The sequence below is a fragment of the Epinephelus fuscoguttatus genome, linkage group LG19, assembly GCF_011397635.1.
Source record: "Epinephelus fuscoguttatus linkage group LG19, E.fuscoguttatus.final_Chr_v1".
Lineage (NCBI taxonomy): Eukaryota > Metazoa > Chordata > Actinopteri > Perciformes > Serranidae > Epinephelus > Epinephelus fuscoguttatus.
In genome coordinates, this window is record NC_064770.1 from 28,619,180 (window position 1) to 28,642,304 (window position 23,125).

General features: G+C 37.9%; 3 protein-coding genes across 3 annotated transcripts in view; all 3 read right to left on the minus strand.

Annotated features, from left to right (window-relative positions):
- ighd (immunoglobulin heavy constant delta) overlaps window positions 1-23,125 on the minus strand; it is a 185,184-nt gene that overhangs the window by 125,111 nt on the left and 36,948 nt on the right.
- Window positions 1-23,125, minus strand: part of LOC125878734 (uncharacterized) — a 231,193-nt gene that overhangs the window by 93,883 nt on the left and 114,185 nt on the right. Inside the window, exon 3 of the mRNA XM_049560107.1 lies at window positions 21,432-21,446. Coding sequence (XP_049416064.1) covers window positions 21,432-21,446 — 15 coding nt within the window. The remainder of the gene's footprint in view (window positions 1-21,431; window positions 21,447-23,125) is intronic.
- The window catches only part of LOC125878736 (immunoglobulin mu heavy chain-like), a 135,060-nt gene continuing 116,425 nt past the window's right edge, over window positions 4,491-23,125 (minus strand). The window contains 8 exon segments of the mRNA XM_049560110.1: window positions 4,491-4,628; window positions 4,631-4,864; window positions 4,867-4,959; window positions 5,135-5,455; window positions 5,568-5,912; window positions 7,325-7,624; window positions 9,514-9,559; window positions 16,248-16,262. Of these exon segments, the coding sequence (XP_049416067.1) occupies window positions 4,513-4,628; window positions 4,631-4,864; window positions 4,867-4,959; window positions 5,135-5,455; window positions 5,568-5,912; window positions 7,325-7,624; window positions 9,514-9,559; window positions 16,248-16,262 (1,470 nt within the window). The 3' untranslated portion in view covers window positions 4,491-4,512.

The window sequence follows — 23,125 nt, forward strand, 5'->3', positions numbered from 1 at the left end:
TCAAAATCAGAGCGTACCAAACATGTTGCTTCCACGTTGGATACTCCGGCCATCATTACTGTCTTGAAGCTGGGAATCTCCACATGGATGGAGGGAGGGGTTCTTGAATAAGCTGACAGGGAGCAAGGAAAAAGAATCATGAAGCAATACCAGAATACTGAGAGAACTATGTATATGTAAAAGATGCTTGATCATATTCAGACTACACTGACTTCAAAGTCTGTCAAAAACAATTTTCAGGTCAGTCAGAATGTTGTCAGTAGACAGCTGGGGTTGTGACTCTTCACTTAGTTGTACCTGAGCAGAGGCTGATGTCCTTTCTGATGTTTTTGCCCAGGGACTTGTCTGATACTTGACAAGTGAAGACCTTCCTGTGCTCCACTCTTTGGGAGTGATTTGAAGTTGACTGGTCACTGTCACGCCCATCTGCACCCATGCTGATGTCATTAGTTGATGGAGCTCTTTGCTGAGACTCAGAAGACCATTGAATGTGAGGGTTGAAGCCCGCCCAGAGCATACGAGTGTCTGTGATCCTGACTCTTCACTGGGGCCAGAAGAAGTTTGATTGACGGGTCCGCTAAATTAGGAAGGAATCAGTCTATCAGTGAAATAGTCTCTTTAGAGATTATTTGACTGTGAAATGGGAAATGAACAGTCATGAAGGGAATGAAGAGTAACACTCTCACCAAAAATATTTCCAATGGAGTTTGATGTAAAATCCACAGAGAAGCCTTGGTACACTTTGCAGGTGAAACTTTTGTCTTTCTTGAAGTGCTCTGGCGGACAGGGAGGCTTCTACTGATTGAATGCGGGCCTGGGGCTTCAGGAAGATCAACATACAGTTTTTCAGAGATGTCAGAGGTGCCAGCTTGAAAAGTGATGTACAGGTCACGTGAAAGTCCTGTGACGTCACACTCCAGCACAGCACTGTTCCCCTTCAGCAATTCATTAAGAGATCTCCTGATCGTGACCACAGGAGTTGTAACTGCAGGCCCTGGATGATACAGACAGAAGGAATGCAGAATTTATTCTTCTGGGTGATTTGCTGTGACAAGACGTCTGAATTTTCATGTTGTGTAGTCATCTTACCTGCAACATTCACAGTCTTCTCAGTGGGTGAGAAGCACTGATGTTCAAGCTTTACATGTTATTAACCTTATTTTTTTCCACTCAGTTGAAGAAACCGTCACAGTACTGAATATATAAGTTGAGTTTTTGTCCTGCGTAACTTGTTCACGTGGTGCATCTCCCCCATTTATCCGCCAGGTCAATTTGGCGTCAAAATCAGAGCGGACCAAACATGTTGCTTTCACGTTGGATCCTGTTGCCATCATTACTGTCTTGAAGCTGGGAATCTCCACATGGATGGAGGGAGGGGCGCTTTCATGGACTACAGGAAAAAAGTGTTTGTCCAAACATACTCATCTTGTTAAAACTTGTCAATGTATTTTTCCATTCAGTTTATCATAAAACATTAATGATGCATCAGAAAATTTTATACTGTGCTGTGAGACAGTTAGCTGTAAATACTTACTTTGACAAATGCTTATTGTTTTTTTATATTCCTGATCTTTGTGAGTTGACTTGCATGTAAACTTTGAGCCTCGTTCCCACTCTGTTGTTTTGGCTCAATCTCACTGGTTAGACTGAAGGTTTTCTCCGTTCCGTCCGCACTCTGCAGCTTCGTCGGGCTTTTGGCAGGTTGTAGGCGTTGGTTGTCCGCTTCCACTCCACACTCAGTTTGTCTGGAAAGTAGCCACTTAGGTGCAGACAAGTCTGACTGATGAGGCCCGACAGGGACATTGTCCCAGACAGGGTGTAATGTGATGCTTGGAGGCACAACCGCTCCTCTGAGATAGAGAAGAGATCATTTCATTACTTGACTCATTGTAAACATTGGATGTAGACATTTGTAAAATAAGAGCTGATTGCATCCTTTGTAGTTATACGTACCTTGAGATTTTGATCAAGTAACCAACTGTGCTGGCTCAATTCTAAGTGTCATATCTTTGTATAAAGGCTAGATGGCAGAGTTGTACTTTTACAGTGTCTGGTGTCTTAAAGTCAGGTGGAGACAGGGCTGGAGGTCTGTTGCACAGATGTCACAGCATGACAGGGCAGAGTGATCAGGGCAAGCAGCAAGCGGAAGCATTGAGTAACACCCAGGTCCCGAAAAAGTACCAAAATACAGAAGTGAAAAAATGCAGAGAGCAACGGTGCATCACAGACACCAGGTGTGAGGTGTGGTTGTGCCAGTAAGAGAAACAGAGAGCGCATTTAAATATCTCATATCAGTTTACATGTGTTCACATAGATTGCTCATGATTTTGCAAAAGGTTTTAGTTCTCAAGTCTATTAATAATAGACTGGAGAGCTCACCAACTGTAAAACCTAAAATTTACATGATTGAGTCGAACATAGGCTGCTGATTCCAGGTGCTGGGGAGATGACCAACACAACAACATGTTACATCATAAAATACTTTAAAATACTTTTTAACGAACTAGAAAAAAAGAATTAGTATTGTTGTGAGATGTACGTGTTAAACCTTTATAGATGAAACTACAGCACTACTGGAGGAGAAAAAAGTTGGAGGAGCAACTTCAGTGGTTGTCTTCATTTAAAAATTTATTTTCAAAAAGACAAAGCTTTTGTAATTAAAATGAAAAAGGACAATTGTGCTTACTTACATGCAAGACTATGAGTTCATAAGAACAAATGTGTGTGGAAAAAAACTTTTTTTTACAGAAAGTTCATCTTGTTTCATTTAATCTGAAAAGACAGAAAAAAAAAACAAAAAATGTGTATTAATGTTATTGTAAAATAAATGTTTCAGCATTTGACAAGCAAACTGTTACAGTTGGCTTCTGTTGTAGTTTGCTCCACTTATTTATTAAGTTAATTTAGCTCTAGTAACCTGTGAGAAGATTTTGGGATAATATTTAACACACAATAACAGCAACACCTGCAAAATGTAATTCAGTTCAGTATCATAGCCCTGGAATTTTAAGTAACTAGAGAATAATACATATTAAGTAAAATAAATAAATATTAACATTTAATAATAATAAATAAATTAAACTAAATGAACCACAGGTTATCACAGAGTTGAATCAACATCTCTTCAGTAAATTCTTTAAAACTCTTGCTTCATGAAGGTGATTTTTATTTTAAGTTTATGATATTTCAAAGCATTCACTTGCACAGTTGTTGCTGCTTTTGTGTCCACCACCTGAACATGCATGCATCGCTAATAGTTGAGCTTTTTCTGCATGCACTTTAAAAATAGTCTTATAAAGTAAAAGAATAATATGTGAAAAGATGATCATTTTAGTTGTTGGTCAGAGTGGTAAATAAAGTAACAGCAACAAGATGTGGTCATAATGCATAATGATATTTACTGTGGTAGTTATGATGTGATGCGTCATGATGATCATTGTAATCCTATTTGTCACTTCTCACGTAAAAGGAGATCTACCAACCCATCTGTGTTGTTAGAATACATGAAACTGCTTACTCAGGTGTCTTTGCATAACTTTAAGATATAAACTCATTATTACCTTGAAAGCAGTGGTTCCGATGGTGAACAGCAGAGTGATAAGGAAGAGGAGGATGAAGGTGATGGCTGTGGTTACCATGTTGTCTTTATCTGTCTCTGTGTCGCTGTTGCTTTGGTCGACCTCCACATTCCATAATTCTAGTGTACAGCAATCATTCAGTTAATACTTGGAACAAACCCAGCTTTGCACAGTAGCTCACGAGACAGTGACCTAACTCTATTAATTTCTTGTAGCAGGGTAATACGTTTTATAACCTCGCAGGCTGGAGTGGATCTAATTAGTGAATGAGTCAGTCAGTCAGTCTAAGTATAAAATAGAAAACCACAAAGGAGAAGAACAGTCCTGCTGACGTATGCCTCGTTAATCAGTTACTACATTATTATTGTTGTACGGCGAGGCCTGATAAGTTTGCACGTCCCTCTAAAAATGTTGATTATGTTGATCAAAGTTGTCCTACAATGATCCTGAATTGCTTTTGAAAGACCCCACCATTGGTGTGGCATGCATGACTTGGCTTGTGAATCAGTTATCATTTGACTAAGAGACCACACAGCCCGAGTGAGACTTGAGAGAATCATCTGTCTGTCGTTGGGGGTGCAAGACCCAGTAGAGGAAACACACATACACACAGACGAGTCACACAAACAGTGTTAATGCTCTGTCTACAAATAACAATGAACAAGTAGGATTTATATAATGAAATTGGTGCCTGAAGTTAGTGGGGTAGTGGTGGTGTGATTTTTAGTGAATGCAGTATGATGTTGTTAGCACATAGTGACAGCTACACCTAATTTGTGTTGCATTAGGATAGCACTGAGACACCACACACAATAAACATGTAGCTTGATTAAATAAAGACGTGAACAGCATGCGACATACATCAACAGAGTTAGAAAGTGCTTTTTTTTATTTTGATTTTGAATCTGCATTAAAAGACAAACACAGTGTCATATCACAAGCAACAAACATTAAACAACAAACAGCAGAAGACACAGCGACACAGAATAACATCTACTGGGCCTTGCGTTTCAGGGATGTTCATGTTGAGGTTGACCATGTTGGTTTTTCATATGTTCTGTGCCCGATGGACCTGACAATAGCTCTAGTTGTGTTGACCACAGATTCATGGTGAACTGCACAGCTGAACACAGTGTCATCATTTTTCCACTGCTGGAGGGTGAGGGTTAACTGGCCATAGGCAGAATATGATCCATCATTTTCTACAGGCGTTGTGGTATGGAACTTGTATTTTGAGCCTGCTTCCTCGTCATCGACAAGCCAAGACACATAAACTTCCCGAGGAAGAAGTCTTTCACATAGCAAGTCAGGGTCACGGTTTCTGTTTTAATATGTTCTACTGGAGGTAGCATAAAAACTGAAGGACGCTGAGGCGGTCCTCCTGCAACATGAGAGAACAATTAGGGCTCCTGCCACAGATAAAAGTTCCCACAGTACTGTACAATATCTCTGCTACAAAATACACTTAGAACTTAAACTCCTTAACATGTTTGATGGCATGACAAGAGGAATTAAACACAGGCTTTTAGTGCACAATTGTTGATTATTCTTCTTACCAGTCGTCCTTTTGTAGATTTCCTTACGTGGCTCTAGCCAGTTTTCATGTTCAACAATGCAGATGAACTTTTCCCCCTGTCTCCATTCTTCAAATGTGATGGGAAGTAAAGCGACGTATGTATCTTTATGTCCTGCAGGGGGCTTCACTGGAACAGCATCAGGTATGTCTTTTCCATCATGGGTCTCCCAGAAAATCTTATGGACAGATGGTTTGTTTATCTTGACTTGACATTTTACATCTCCCTTTCCGTATAAAACAAAGTCCTCCATTGTTGGTTCTATGATGGTTACTTCCACATCTGCTTCCACGCATCCTGAATCTGTTAAATGAGGAATTATTAAACAATTATTGAACAAAAATGGCTGCAAAATTACAAGAATTGAAATTATATTTACAAACATATTTCAAAAAAAAAGTAGCAATTTACTCACTGGGTCCATTAACAGGAATTTTGGTCGCAGATGAATTCACATACGTTGGGCCTTGTTCACCTTTCCCCGTAAACTCACATGTAAACGTATTGGTGTCAGCCCACTCAGTTGATGGCACTGTCAGAAAACTTGCTGCACTGTACAGTGTTCCATTCTCTGTCTTTTTTTCATCAAAAGGTGTTTTGATGTTGGTTATTCCAGTGGTGATTTTTACTTCATTTTTCAGCCATTTGAACTCAAAATCTTTTGGTGAAAAATCTTTGGCAAAGCAGGAGAGGGTAGTCTCGGTGCCCTCACCAGAGGAGGAGGTCATTACTTTGAGAGTTGGCAACTGATATAAATCCTCTGAAAAACAAACATATACACAAATATATGTACAGTATGCAGAAGCAAGGAATCATTTATGTATATATATGCAGAAGCAAAGGTGAACAATGTGCTACAATGCTCATGTAATCTAGATTTACTATAGATTTACAATATAACTGAGTTTATGACTTCACTGAACTACTGTATGTTATGCAAATTGCACACACGTATGCACATAGTGATTCCACTCCTCTAATTGACATAATTTGTGGCTTTTTACTAAATTGTGCAGAAAGAGTCAAAAAGAAAAGATTTTCATGGTAAGAAAATTAGATAATTTAACAGCAGAGCTTTAATGCTCGCTTCTGCATATACATTGACTGCTTGGGCAAGCGAACAGAGAGTGAATGTTAGTCATCAACATGCAGTGAAAGTGGAGGCAGACGTTAGGAGGAACCATGATTAAGCAGATAGATTGAAAGTAGCAGAACACATACCAATAATCTATTCTCGGACAGGTGCAGAAGACATACAGTAAATTAGCCAGGAATAAAATCGACTGAGTCAGCAGCTGAGCTTCAGCCTTCTCATTCCACCTCACTGTTTGGTTTGCTTACAGATTCTAACATTAAAAACATTTAAGGAGATTTCACACAAATTTAATTTGATAACAGTTGTATTTTAGTTTTATGCTCTTCTCTGTGTTCATGTTCCTTTTAAATGTTGAAGCATATTTGTCTCTATAATGGTTAAGTATTGTTTGTTTTTTTTGAAAATCCCGTCACAATTTTGAACATAAGCAGCTCGGGCTAAATTGGTAAAGTCTGCCTCTAAATAACATGTCTCAGGAAAACCTACAAAATCAAGTAAATGATCAAGTAAATGAAAAGCAATGAACTTTTCATCCTACATCAATAACATTTATAAATGCATTATTGATAATAACTAAATGATTATGATGATGATTATTGTGTTGTCCCTGTCCTTTTTTGTCTACCTTTAGGTTTTTCTGAAAGCATTTAAAGCTGCATTTATGGCACAGGTTTTGCTGTACAAATGTGATTATTGTTAAATTATTATGACAACAAAAGGTTTTTTTATCTTCTAAATTAACTTTGTTATTTGACATAGATCACCAAATTATCTTGAAAAGAACTTAATATTTTATCCTTATCATGAGTAGCCTTGTAGCACTTTGTTTACTGCATTGTAAAATGTCAAACTTTCTCTGGCTGAAGATATTCTGTTTAATACTGTACTCTACCTTAATTTAGTATGACATTATTAATTAGTTATTATTACAAAATTGTATCATTAAGAAACTGAATTAAAAACCCTTTAAACTGTTGCACAATTATAAAATATGTCAACATTTCCAACATGCAACACTACTAGATTTCAAACCAACAATTAAAAAAGACATTTTTAAGACTTAGCATAGGGCTTACTTGGCTTTGTGATAATAACATGTTGATTTCCCGCTGTATGTGTCACATCACATCTGAAGGATTTCGGGGCGTCCCAGTCCTGTTTGCTCACTTGGACTTGACTTATTCCAGTATAAAGGTTGTCTTTCAGTACTGGAGGGTACTGAATGAAGTCTGTCAAGGCAGCCCCATTTACTATGCTCCATGAGTAGGTCAGTGAGGAGGGTGTGAAGCCGGTGGCAAGGCAACCAAGAGTGACCGTGTTTCCAGTCCCAGAACCACATTGCATCAGAGGAAACACAGTTGGTGCATTTGGAGTGGCTGAGAAAGTAAAAACATACGTGTAATTAAACTACCAAAATTAAAAACAACATAACAGAGTTTTCTTGAACCAAGCATGAGTTAAAACTGAGAAGACAGTTGGGTAGATCAGCAGTGTAAAAAGCACATTGAAGGTGATAACTTTTATCATTTGTCCTCCATACAGAGACTTTCCCTATTTCAGTTATTTAATGCTGTTATTTGTTCACCTCACTCAATAATAGTATGAGTCATTTTTGTTAGTGAACATACAAATCAGTAAATAATTTTAAATACACAACTTTGACAGTAATCACAAGTCATTTTTTAAATTGAAGTGATGACGCTATAAAGTCGGTTACCATCCATTAAATGAGTTGACGTCTTATTGTTGCAAAAATTACTACTTTATGCCAAATTCAGCAGTTGTGTACGAGATTAAAGAGAATTCTTACCTGATGAAACAGTTACCATTGTTCCCTTTCCCAGTAGTCAAAAGCAGTGTAGTAGCACAGTGCTGAATCTACTTAGCTGTTAGTATCAAAAGGCTACACCTAATGGCACGCTCAAAAGTCTGCCTTGATATTTAATTGATCCCACTAACTTATACAATACACTTAAATAACCCAGAATACACTAGCCATAAAATACACCAGTGTGTCCTACTGAGAATATTGCTGTTTGACTTTTCACAGTACATACTGTATTAAAATGTTTTACTTTTGAAGTGAGACTTGACACGTTTAGAAATTAATTTAAACATGAAATTTTAAAAATGAAAAATATCCTGCTGTAGATTTTAAACAGTACAAATCTACCCTGATGACACTGTTACTGAGAACACTGCTGTTTGACTTTCCACAGTACATACAGTAAAACGCTTTAGTTTTAAAGTAAGACTTGACGCTTTGAGAAATCAACTTAAACATAAAATTTAAAAAATGAAAAATATCCTGCTGTAGATTTTAAACAGTACAAATCTACCCTGATGACACTGTTACCATGGTGCCTTTTCCCAGTAGTCGAAAGCCCAGTTGTCACAGTTAAGAGAGCCAATTCACACTTCTCACAAAACTCATTACCGTAATATCCCATTACTTCATGTCATACAATTTGGTATCGGCACCAGATAAAATCAAAATAAAATATGTCCCCGTCAACGGACCTAAGTTCCAACTGAACTTAATAGTTTGAAGCTTTTCACAAATTCATCGTCAGGCTACAGAACACCGTTGGCTTTCTTATTACCGGCCAACAGTTGTGACGACATGAAGCTTTTAATAAATATTGTAGTAATGGGATTACAAAATTCCTTCTCTAATCAGAAATATTAAGATTACATACCTGAGGTGACGGTGACCGTGGTGCCTTTTCCCCAGTAGTCAAAAGCGTAGTCACAGTTCAACAAATTACCAACCACTGCATACAAAAACCTGTTCCCTAATATCTACACTGTCCATAGTCGGTTATTTTCTGGCAATCTACCCTACAACATATTAACCTTGGTTTTTGGAAATAAGGATTCAGAAAATGGAACAAAACCTGATTTTCACAACCGAAATTTGGATCGAGTCCACCAATTACGACACATTTAACATACAGTATCCCAGAAAGGAAAGAACTGCAAGGTGTCACAACTTGATCTCTCAAAAAATACCAATTCTGTGTTTAAATCAAAACGTAAACAACAGAGAAAGAAAAATAAAAGTGGCTTACCAGATGTGACTGTGACAGTCGTGCCTTTCCCCCAGTAGTCAAAAGCACCGTCACAGTGTCATATGTCAATACATCCAACATACAAAAACAAGCACCTTAAAGATGCCGTTGATGCCACCAAGGTCTAAATATGTTCTATTAAAAAGTATAAATACTACACTTTCAATATGAAGACAAATAAAGCTATTTTTTACCTGATGTGACGGTCACGGTTGTTCCTTTTCCCCAGTAGTCAAAGTAGTAGTCACAGTGATAGATTTCAATTGTGCTTTAGTACAAAAATATCTTGCAGCGTCTAACATCTAATAAATGAATGTACTTCTCCAGTAAACCACTGATTACCTCTAACATTTAGCCTGAGCTCTTGTTTTTGCAGCAGACTAGATCCCACTTTAAGTGCAGTTGAAATCAACACAATTTTAAATAAAAAAACAGAAAAATGTTGAATTTTTTTCACTCGAAATACGTTTGATTATTACTCACCAGAAGTCACTGTGACTTGTGTTCCTTTCCCCCAGTAGTCAAAGTAGCTGTCACAGTGACAAATTACAATCTGCTTCTAATACAAATACCAAAAATGTTGTTTAAAGCAAGAAAAGGACACGTTTCACTGATTAAGCAATTCCCACTGTAATATTTATTAACCACTTCCCTTGAGATATTCATTTCCTGTGGTCTGGGTTACATAAAATGAGGTCTGTTTGTCAACGGTTGGTGAACACTTCCCCTTTATCAGACCCTCGTGTCAGCTCCAGTTCCTGCAGCATGACCTTGATTCAGCCACATTACTATTAAGTTTGATATAACTTAGTGATGTAGAGCTCTGTTACGCTTCACTTGAATTATCATACCAACTTCAATCAGCTGTATTGTCCACCCTGGAGGTATCCAATGTTTTAGTCCATTTTAATTGGAGATGGGACAAAATGTCATTACAGGAATATATCATATTACTTCCTCTTGTGATATTAATACACTGTCGCCAAGTATTTATATATTTTTTTTTAAACCTGCAGTTGCTCTAAACAGATTCCCTGCACCAATTCAGGTTTCGCCTTTAACAACAGATGGGACAAACAAAATTGATGAAGACCACACAATATGCAATAGCTGTCTTACAAGTTTAGTTCACAGGCAACACAACAAACATAGTCACCTGATTCTTCATCATCCTGATCTCGTTGTGGAGAAAACGGCTAACACCACCACAAATATAAGTCAGCCTATATATTAATGAAAGCTTCCTTTTGTATCCCTGATGGCTACCAGTGTTACTAAGTTTATTGCTGGGTTTATTTTTTACACTTGGACACACTTTATTAGGGACACCTGTTCGATGGCTCGTTAACGCAAATAGCTCATAAGCCAATCACATGGCAGCACCTTAATGCATTTAATGCATGTAGACATGGTCAAGACGACCTGCTGAAGTTCAAACCAAGCACCAGAATGGAAAGGTGAATTAAGTGACTCTGAACATGGCATGGTTGTTGGTGCCAGACGGACTGGTCTGAGTATTTCAGAAACTGCTGATCTACTGGGATTTTCACACACAACCATCTCTAGGGTTTACAGAGGATGGTCCCAAAAAGAGAAAATATCCAGTGAGCAGCAGTTCTCTGGGTGAAAATGCCTTGTTGATGCCAGAGGTCAGAGGAGAATGGCCGGACTGGTTCAAGATGATAGAAAGAAATAACCTCTCATTACAACCAAGGTCTGCAGAAGACCATCTCTGAACCAACAACACGTCAAACCTTGAAGCAGATGGGCTACAGCAGCAGAAGACCACACCAGGTGCCACTCCTGTCCGCTAACAACAGGAAACTGAGGCTACAGTTCACACAGGCTCACCTAAACTGGACAATAGAAGTTTGGAAAAATGTTGCCTGGTCTGATGAGTCTGGATTTCTGCTGCCACATTCAGATGGTAGGGTCAGAATTTGGTGTCAACAACATGAAAGCATGGGTCCATCCTGCCTTGTATCAACGGTTCAGGCTGCTGGTGGTGGTGTAATGGTGTGGGGGATATTTTCTTGGCACACTTTGGGCCCCTTAGTACCAACTGACAGCTCTCTCAAATGACATTTGAGAGCGCTGGCGTTTTTCTCTTTTTCACTGTTTTGGCCGTGCACCTTACAAGTGTATTTATTTTGAGAGTGCTTGCTTTTTCCTATGTGATCATGTCAATATGGACCAGAATCTCTGAGGAATGTTTGCAGCACCTTGTTGAATCTATGCCATGAAGAATTAAGGCAGTTCTGAAGGCAAAAGGGGTCCAACAGGTGCGAGCAAGGTGTACCTAATAAAGTGGCCATCAAAGAAGTACTTAGCTAAGACTATATGCATGTCTTTGTGCATTGTTTCATCTCAGTTGCCAAATTCTGTGAACCTGACACCATAATGCAGTGAATAAATACATCTTTACTATATAATGATGAAAACTCTATCTGTGGGTGTGTCTGTGTGTCTGTTCCACGTTTTCCTCCTCACTGACTTTGTCAATCCATGTGAAATTTGGCACAGTGGTAGAGGGTCATGGGAGGATGCGAATGTAGCTATATTACATCAGTTGGCCAAAGGGGGGCGCTATAGCAACCAATTGAAATTGCAAACTTTGAATGGGCATATCTCATGCCCCGTATGTTGTAGAGACATGAAGCTTTGCACAGAGATGCCTCTCCTCATGAGGAACAAATTTGCCCCAAGAACCCATAACTTCCGGTTATATAGATTTTCTGCCATTTTGAATTTTTTGAAAAACACTTAAAATCGATCTCTTCCTAGGAAGTTTGACCGATCTGCATGAAACTGGTTGAACATAATCTAGGGACCAATATCTAAAGTTCCCTCTTGGCAAAAGTTGGAAAACTTACTAAAACTGAGCTTCTATAAGGCAATGAATATTGCGGAGGGCGTGGCTCATCACATAAAGGTGTATTACATCTCAAGGGTTTCACCGATCACCACGCCACGCAACTTTGTAGGCATATGACCACACATAATCTGAAGGGACCCCTCCATTATTGACCCCATCAAACAAAATGGGGGCGCTACAGAGCTAATTTATTATCTTGGCCTAACCGCCATATGGATTTTTACTAAACTTGGTAGATATGTAGAACAGGACGCCTCAAGGTGACTGGAGAAATTTAACTCTAATTGGCAACTGGGTGGCACTATAACAACAGAAAAATGCTTAAAAATGGCTAAAATGCGACCGATCACTGTGGCTCCCCCTGTGGCCCAATGTTTTTTTTTTTTTTTTTTTTTGGTATGGCTAAGTCATGTTATGATATGCTGTACATAATCACGGAAACTGTCAGCGTGTTATTCTGTCAGTCAGTCATTCTGTCTGTCCCACATTTTTCTACTCACTGACGTGGTCAGTCTATGTGAAACTGCACATAGGCATTGAGGATTGCAATAGGCAGAAGGTGACAAAGCTACCAATGGGTATGGACTATTGAGTGTCAAAGATTTGCAGTATTGCAATACCTTCGTCATTGTGGGCAACATATTGTTATAGTATTGTATTGTGAGTTGATTCCCACCACTAGTTTTAATGTGCAGTATGCAACTATGAAACTTAGCTTATGTGTTTAATTCAAGTCTGCACATCTACCTTTATAGTGTACAGGCTTTAACTTATGTCTGGCTGCCTTGAAGGTTGGAAATTGATCTAGAACAAAAGAAAATACAAATTTTAAAGACACACACCTTTACTCGTCATAACTAAACTGAGATGTGATAATTTTGCAAAGATTGCAGGAAAGTTCTTAGTCAGGGGGCAGCCCTAGAGATCATTGTATTTGTGCTATAATAATTAGAGGTGTTATGATGAACTGGATCTATGCATGATTAGAAACTGTCTATTGCGCTAATAGACTGTAAATAAATGGTCTGTTTTACTCACAGACTGTACATTTCGAATTCAAACAGGCCATTACAGTTTTAAAATGAACTTTTCTCCAACGAATGATCGCATTTTGAATAAAAAAAAGTGACAGCCCTATAGCATGCTGACATTGTAACTAAGATGGTGAACACAGCAATATACATGTAAAACAGCAGCGTACTAACATTGTCATTGTGACACAGCAGCGCCATGGTACGTATTCACAGAGCTGCTACTGTGGCTGTAGGCTCATAATCTTGCTTGTAAAAGGAAGTTAATAACTATAACCAGCCTCTACAGCTGAGCTCCTGTCTGACACTGCTGACATTATAAACAGATAAACGAGGATGGTTTGACCAAAAAACATCAGTTTTCTCTTTAAGATGTTTGTTGCGTCAAAAAATGCTTAAAACTGTTTAAAACTCAAACAGTGCACAGTTTATTTGCAGATTATGTTATATTAGCCATCACATTCATTTTTAACTTGCACAATCAGGCATCTGCACAAGGCATTCCATTTTTCCCAAAAAACGAGTTTGCTTGCTCCAGGCAAAGTTAATGTTGAGCCCAAACTCACTGGATACTTCTGGACGTCATATTTTACAATTGTCCTGCTAATGGAAACTCATCATGATCGACTTATTGTGAGTGTTTTATATTGCGACCCATGATAAAATCCTATGTTGTCCATCCCTACATTGGTTTTCCAACTGTTGAGGAAAAGTCAGAGCTTTAGTTAAATATTAACTTCATGATTATTTACCACAAGAGATGTTCGTATGACATTTTTAGCCGTGCTAGCACCATGGCTCCATATGAGACTGTCTGCAGTCCATCGCTTTGGTCCAGGCTTAAATATCTCAACAATTATTTGATGGATTGTCTTAACTTAATCATTCATTAAATCATGAAGAAGAAGAGTTCTCTGTTACTTCGAACAACAGCGCTTTCATTTTACTGTAGAGCGTCAAATTGGATTTACAAACGTACCCATTACCTGCTAAACAGGGGCGTAAACATAGACAGTGCAGGCAGGGCGGTTGCTGGGGCCCATGGGGTGAGGGGGTCCATAGAGAGAGTGGGCCCTCCAACTATCTGTTAGGCAGAAAACAGGCCCTTGTGAGTTATTTAGATCAGTATCTTAGAAATACGCCTGTGTTCAAAGAAAAGCTTGAAAAGACAAACCTATCTCCTTTACGTTTATCTATTCCTTTTTTGTAGTGTAGTGAGTAGCAATATACAATAAAATATGTTATAAAATAAAGCCTACTCCCCAGAAACTATGAATAAACTATAAAAACTATACAATTAAATGAAAGCTTCCTTATTTCCGTTGGTATTTTTTGTCATATATGATGATTTTTGGGTAATATGTATGTTGGTATTGTCCACTGTCAAGTCTCTATTTGATCATGTGATGATACGATTATATGGTAACTTTAGGCGCATAATTAGTAACTATTGTGCCGTAGGGCCCCTCATGATTAGCGTGCACTAGGACCTGTTGTAACTACCTTACGCCGCAGCTGCTGCTAAACATTAACGTGTTAGTATTGACATTATGAGCATGTTAGCATGCTGACCCAGGTGTTTAGCTCAAAGCACAGCTGTGCCTAAATACAGCCTCACAGAGCTGCTAGCTGGTAGTAGGCTTTTACTCAATTCATGGTCTTATTTGAATGTTTACATGGCCCTGAAATCATGCAAAATGCCATGGGTTGGTGGCAGGGTGGTGTCCGTGTGGACAGTCTGTCTTATAGAATCTGATTTACCTGCAGTGTGAACACAGCCTTATATCCCTCATACTATTAACTAACTAATACTAATACTAATACTGATATGCAGGCTACTGGTTCAGATTAAGCTGTGGTGTAAAAACAAAAGAAAAGACGTGTTTTCAGTTAGAATTTAATTTTATGTATTATCATCTTTCTGTTGAAAACTAAAAAATGCAGGTTCTCCAGCCTGACTTTGTGTAATATATTATCATGTGTTACCAGTGCTGCTGTCTGAGCCTTTGGCTCTCAGTCTAAAGTTTCCGTTTGTTAACTGGATGCGGAAGCACCTGTTGTGGCAAAGATAGTTTCCTCTGTGTTACATAAATATCAACCAATAAGGATGTTAATAACCACAAGTCCAACATGTACACACATTTTCATTTGTTTCCTGCAGTATGTCTGATTAAGTCTGGAACTGTATTTGACTTTAAAACTATGTTTGTAAGTATAGGAGTACATTTAAAGTAATGGGAAGTAAATAGTTAATGAAAAAAAAAAACAACATTCCACATTAATTCAATATGTCCTTCCACTTGTCCATTGAATATTACCTTTTTTTAGAATCTAGTGACTTAAGGAACTTTTTCGAAAGGCACAGTGACTTTTTGCTTCAGTTTAGTAAAAGACAGGTTTTTGTATTACCATATATCACTGTGGCTAGCTCCTCACAGTGCTACATGCTTATACAAAAACCTTTGCCTAATATGGTGCATTGCTAGTATTATGTACTGCGTGTACTGAGCAGAGGGAATCATAAAACAGCATTCTAGTTTTTCTTTACATTTTATTTTTAATGGTACCTTATAAAACATATTTTTTTCTGTTTGTAAACACCACAGTTCTCACACATTGGTGATGTTTAGCCTTTAAGCTTCAGAGACGACAAAGGTCTGACAACCACTTTGGTCTAGGCTGTTAAAAACTGAATGTTAATCTGACAGATAAAGGATGAAATGTTGTGAAGTACTCTCTACAGTAAAACCCTGAACATATTACATCCACCTAATGTGAGTGAAAAAAAAATTCATATTGTTTTCCAGTGTGTGAAATATGTTATCTCTGTGTGACAAAAAAGAGCTTTTCTTCAGTTTTCAAGATTAAATGGAAAACAAACAAAACCCTTCCACTATTCCATTGTATATCACCTTCTTTAGTGTCTAATACATTTAGGAAATGGCCTGGTTTTGTAAATATTAGTGACTCTGGGCCTCAGTTCAGCTCAGGACAGGTTTTTGTATTACCACATATCACTGTGGCCAGCCCCCGGGTACACATTGGCACATGCTCATACAAAAACCTTTGCCTGATATGTTGCGTGGTCAGTATTTTGTACTCTTTCTTCTCAGAATTGACTACATTCAGTACCTTTTTACAGTAAAATGTTAAAATCAGGAAATGAAATTGAAAAAAAAATCACTTTTACTCAATTTTATTTTTAAGTTTAAGTTTTGAGAAAATGTACATTATTTTCTGCGAATTAAGGAATGAAAAATATTACTTGTAAGCTAATGATGTCTTAACCCAACCCTTTCTGCAAGATCACATTTTATTGCCAATGTTTAAAATATACTTTGCAGGACTCACACAGAAGCAATCCCTCTTAAACATCAATTATGACCCTTGAGAAATGTGTGGCGGTGTATTTTTCTGCAGAGACCTTGCCTTCTGCCTGTATTTTCTTATTCCCTTCTGATTTTCTGTGTTTGGGACGTGCATGGCGTGTACCCCCATAGCGCTCAGGTGAGGTTAGTGCTTCATAAAAAGGTAGCGACCAGGTGTCAGACCGAAAGCAGCAGGTGTCCAAGAGAAACAGCGCGCAAAAAACAAATATAGCAAGGTGAAAAGCCAAACGAGAGTGCTTCTGGGGTTGGCTTTTACTCTCACTTTCTCTGGCGAGCTTGTTCACAAACAGTAACCGACAACCCTATGTAGTGTACCTTTAAACATCTTTGATTTTCCTCAGGGGACTTTTATTGGACACCTACAGGCAGCTGAAAGTCTCGCCTTTGTTTAACAAGTTATGTTAAGATTTAATCCCGTGACAAGAATAAGCAGTGCAGAATTTCTTACTTCTCACTTCTCTTACTATTTTCAAAATGTGTTCTTGTTGTACGCGCTCCTGAAAATGGCTTCAAATTGTGATAATGACACAATAAAACAAACAAATATAAATACTGTTGATATATGTGCAGTAAAACCACAAATGGCAAAAGCAAAACTACTGTAGCATTAAACAAGATCCAGAGGCTCTGACAGGATGATACGTATGTCCTACCCAGTATAGTTTCAGGCTTGTCATCCAAAGTTTGGGTGGCCGAACACAAAGGGGTTGCCAGCTTTAGTTTAACACTGTATATGCCTCGGTATAGAAGTATGTTTATGTAATAGATCCTTAATTTGTGACCAGTAGCTCTCACTAAAATCAAATGTTAGTGTTTTTCTCAGTGGATCAGGATTTATTATCTTTGCTTCTACAAAGCTTGAGAAAAAGGCCAAGCTTTTTTGTGATGTTCACGGTAAAACTGAAAAAAAAAAAACTAATTCCAGATAAATGCAGTTTACCTTCCCACTATACCTTTGACTGTCATCTTCCTTCAGAGTCTGGAGATTTGAGGAAATAACCCGACCTTCTCTTTTTCTTAAGCCACAGTGACTCTGTGCTCCATTCAGTTCAATACAGGTTTTTCTATTACCATATATCACTGTGGCTGCTACTCCATCCACAGTGCCACATGCTCATAGAAAAACCTTTGCTTGACATGGTGCGTGGTCGGTGGTTTGTACTTTTTGATCTCAGTAGAGGTATTTATGATATTTCACAACATTTTTACAATTAAAATATGAAATCCTGAAAGAACCCTCCACTATTGCTCCCTTTTTATTTTTAATTTTACCCTTGGAACTTAATGCTTGCTGTTTGTGTGTGACATGGAAACTGTATCAGTTTTGACCCCGTGATGTCCTAACACCACCCTTTGTGCAAGAACACATTATTGTTTATCTTTTAACATCTTTGCTTTCTTAAGAAGAGTTTTGTTGGACTCATACAGGCAGGAGAAAGCAGTCTCACCCACTGACTCGTTTTCTGTATCAGCACCATACACAGCATTTCCTTCTCAGTGGAAGGAGGTTTTTGTCAGAGGATTTATCACCGTGGTTGCCATATGCTGCACTGTGATATAAATCCATACAAAAACTGCACACGGCTATAACAAAACATAAATGCTCTTCCTTTAACTGTAGTGATTTTCATATTAGTTTAACCACAATTTGTGACTGTGTCTATTAGCTCACATTTAAAACACTGAAATTTAAACGAACTGCAAGTGGTCAAAAATCTGTCTTTTTTTAGTATGTGAAATATGTTATCTTTGCTAATATATTCAGGCTAATGTGTTATGATTTCCCAGACTGTTCAGGGTGACAAATCCATAAAAATTGTGTGTGTTAAGGAAGCTTGTGATGTCCTAACACGGCCCTTTGAGTAAATCAGTCAGTCTTTAAAGATCTTAGCTTTTACTGAGAAGAGTTTTGTTGGACTCATACAGGCAGGAGAGAGCAGTCTCACCCACTGACTCGTTTTCTGTATCAGCACCATACACAGCATTTCCTTCTCAGTGGAAGGAGGTTTTTGTCAGAGGATTTATCACTGTGGTTGTTATAGTACACTGTGATATAACTCCGTACAAATACTCCACCCTGCACACTGGCTATAACTAAACACACTAATTAATTCTAATTGTAGTGATTTTTATATGCGTTTGTGACCATTAGCTCACATTTAAAACATACTTAAAATAACTTGGAATCAAATTAACTGCAAGTAGCCACACATCTGTCTTTTTTAGTATGTGAAATATATTATCTTTGCTAATATATTCAGGCTAATGCCTGATGATTTCCCAGTCTTCTCAGAGCAACAAATACACAAAATGCAATTCACCCCTCCACTACAGTCCATTGAATATCACCTTTCTTCAGAGTCTAGTGATTTTGGGAAATTGTCTGAGCTTCTCTTCTTCGTGAGGCACGATGACTTTGTGCGTCAGTTCAGCTCAGGTTTTTGTATTAGCACATATCACTGTGGCCGCTACCCCATGCATACACAGTGGAACATACCCTTACAAAATCCTTTGCCTGATGTGTTGCGTGGTCAGTACGTGCTATTTTTATCTTTTTTTTTTTTTTTTTAAAGAAAACTATAAAATGCTCATTTTCATTTTACTCTTTGAAACCTAATAATTGCTGTTTTTTAATACTTTGTTTAAACTCTGTGTGTTAAGGAAGCTTGTGTTGTCCTGTCACAGCCCTCTGTGTAAATCAGTCAGTCTTTAAAGATCTTAGCTTTTACTAAGAAGAGTTTTGTTGGACACGTACAGGCAGGAGAGAGCAGTCTCACCCACTGACTTATTTTCTGTATCAGCGCCATACTCAGCATTTCCTCCTCAGTGGAAGGAGGTTTTTGTCACAGGATTTATCACTGTGGCCGCTGCTATATACACTGTCATATAACGCCATACAAAAACTCCACCCTGCACACTGGCCATGACAACACAAAAATGCTGCTACTACATATTACGTTTCTTGGAGAGTTTTGGGAGAGGGATTGGTGTTGTGAATATTTTCTCTTTTTCTTGAAGCACAGTGACTTTGGGCCTCAGTTCAGCTCAGGACAGGTTTTTGTATTACCACATTTCACTGTGGCTGCCACCCCACACAGTGACACATGCTCTTACAAAAACCTTTGCCTGATATGGTGCATGGTCAGTATTTCCTACTCAGTATAGGAGTAGAAAACTAGACTTCAGCACCTTTTTACATCAAAATTATATTGTGGAATATCATTCCACATTTGCTCAATTTTACCATTTTAAACACTACACGACACTGTGATATAACTCTATACAAAAACCCTGCACACTGGCTGTCACGGGACACACATGTTGCTTAAAGTTTTTATAACAGTTAAATGTTGAGATTGAAGCATGTGATAAGAATCAGCGACGCCAAAACTCCCTGATGATTGTTTTTAATTTTGTTGTGTTGTCCACATTCTTTAAAAGGGCTCTACAGTTATGATTGTGACACAATTAAACAAACACCTATGTAAATAAATTGTGCAGCAAAACCATGGAAATATGACATCTTCTTAATTTAAGTAAGACACAATACGTTGTTTTTCATTATGTGAAATATGATATATTTGCTGATTCAAAGTAGGAGGAAAACAATGTGAGCTTCTCTGAGGTTTTAAAACTAGAAATAACAAATAAACAACAAACATTTCCACATGGAATTGATCCTTCCACTTTTCCATTGAATACTACAGTCCTTTTGTAAATTTGGGAAACATCTCAGTTTTGCGAATATCTTATCTTTTGCTGAAGGCACAGTGACTTTGTGCTTCAGTGCAGTTCAGGACAGGTTTTTGTATTAGCACATATCACTGTGACCCACCCCCGTCTACACAGTGTCAAATACTCCGACAAAAACCTCTGCCTGATACGGTGCGTAGTCAGTCTTTAATAATCAGTATGATATCACTGCCTTTTTTACAGTAAAACTAAATTTTGAAAGAACATTGCGTTCAAATTTTACCCTTTGAAATCTAATTTGTGCTTTAATGCCTTTTTTTATTTTGTGGATATTTATATGATCCCCTTTGTCTTAAGGAAACTGTATCTATGACCCCCTTAACACCTTGCATTAATACGCATGAAGTACTGGTGTAAATGCACCCAAAACGCATGGAGGATGGATTGTGATCCGATTGGCCAAACCATCTGCGGTGGTGGTCAGGGGCGTATTGTGACTCAAGCACCAGAGCCTGATTTTGCAGGGTGCACACCGGTCTTTCTCTGATCTGATGCTCACTTACCTCCTAACTTACTGTGGTGTCTCCCTTCTCCGTAATGTATTCTTTCTATTGATCACAGACTACAATCAGTTAGGCCTATTTCATCTTTGTCAACCTCGCTGCTGCATTCGAAATCTTCCGGACTGTCTCTGACATATACCAGCAAGGACTTTTTTACACCAATATTGGCGATGAAAATATTAAAAAAAAAATAATAAAATACTATAATAGTTGATGACAGGCGGGGTGGGGCCCATTTGGACTGCATTCGTCTGTTTGAGCTGGACGGATCTCAGTCAGATCTCAAAGGGGACACTGGTGACACATACCTATACCAGGTGTAAATGTAATCAGATTATATTATATCGAGACACAGTGTGGATACAAGACTTTAATACAAGGTGTAAACTGGGTCACTTTTAAGCTAATGATGATTATATTGTCAGTTTTTACGAAACATCTTTGCACATTCAGGCAGCAGAAGGCAGTCTCACCTTTTGGCTTATTTTCTGTATCAGCAGCATACACAGCACTTCCTTCTCAGTGGGAGGAGGTTTTTGTCAAAGGATATATCACTGTGCTGCCATAGCCGCTATAATACACTGTGCTAAAACGCCATACAAAAACTCCATCCTGCACACTGGCTGTCACGGGACACAAATGCTGTTACTTAAACTCTAATGTTTTTTTTAATGTTATTTTAAAAAAAACTGCAGTGCAAATATTCTGTGATGATCTTTTTTAAATGATTATTTCTTTATTTTGCCATCTTGTACACACGTACAAGAAATAGATTCAAAATAGATTCAAAGTTATGATCATGTTACAATTAAAGAAACACATTACAGATGTTTTTTTGTTATCTACATTATGCAGTGTGGGTTTCAAAAAAGCTTTTCTGAGGTGTTATTATTTTCCTGTGTTTTTAGGCTACAACTGAGATTAAATTCACGGCTCCACTATTCCACTGAAGATCACCTTTCTTCAGAGTCTAGTCATTTTTAGACCCAGTAACTTGGTGCTTCGGTCGAATGCAGGTCAGGTTTTTGTATTAGCACGTATCACTGTGGTTGCCACTCCATGCACAGTGCCACATGCTCATACAAAAACCCGGTGTGGTGCATTGTTGCCATTGCCATATTTATTTAGGATGGCTTTTAATACCCAGTAGTGTGGTGACTACTTTTACTCTGTTTTATTTTATTTTATTTTATTGCTCCTATTGCTTATATTATTTTCATTGCTTTTATTGTTTTTATTGTTGTTATTGCCTCTATTTATTTTTAATTGTTTTATTTATTGCTTCTTTTGCACCTATTGTAAAGCACTTTGGTTCACCGAAAGGGTTGTTGTAAAGGGCTGTATAAATAAAGAACATTTACATTTACATTTACATTGTTAGTTTTTGAATGCATCACTTTAAAGCCACGATGTTCTGACACAACCCTTTGTGTAAGATCACATCGTCATCAGTCTTTGTATGTGTGTGCTTTCGTAAGGAAGTTTTGTCGGGCACATTTTTTGTATTAACACCAGATTTCCTTCTCAGCGGGAGGAGGTTTTTGTCAAAGGATATATCACTGTGCTGCTATAGCTGCCAGAAAACCATGTGCCGCTATAATAGGCTACACTGTGCTAAAACGCCATACAAAAACTCCACCCTGCACACTGGCTGTCACGGGACACAAATGCTGTTACTTAAACTCTAATGTTTTTTTTAATGTTATTTTAAAAAAAACTGCAGTGCAAATATTCTGTGATGATCTTTTTTAAATGATTATTTCTTCATTTTGTCATCTTGTACACACGTACAAGAAATAGATTCAAAATAGATTCAAAGTTATGATCATGTTACAATTAAATAAACTCATTACAAATGTTTTTTATCCACATTATGCTGTTAAACTATGGACAAATGACAGACATGTAATTTAAATGAGAATCAAAACTACTGACGCATAAAACAGGATCAGAAGGCTCTGACAGGATGATACATAATCTCTTTCTCTCTCTCTCTCTCTCTCTCTCTCTCTCTCTCTCTCTCTCTCTCTCTCTATATATATATATATATATTTCTTTCACCATATCCGAAGGTTGGGTGGCCTAACACAAGGTTAGGTTTAACACTGTATGTGTCTCAGTAGGACTACATTTAAAATTGTGGGTTTCAAAAAAGCTTTTCTGAGGTGTTATCATTTTCCTGTGTTTTTAGGCTACAACTGAGATTAAATTCACCCCTCCACTATTCCACTTAAGTAACTTTGTGCTTTGGTTGA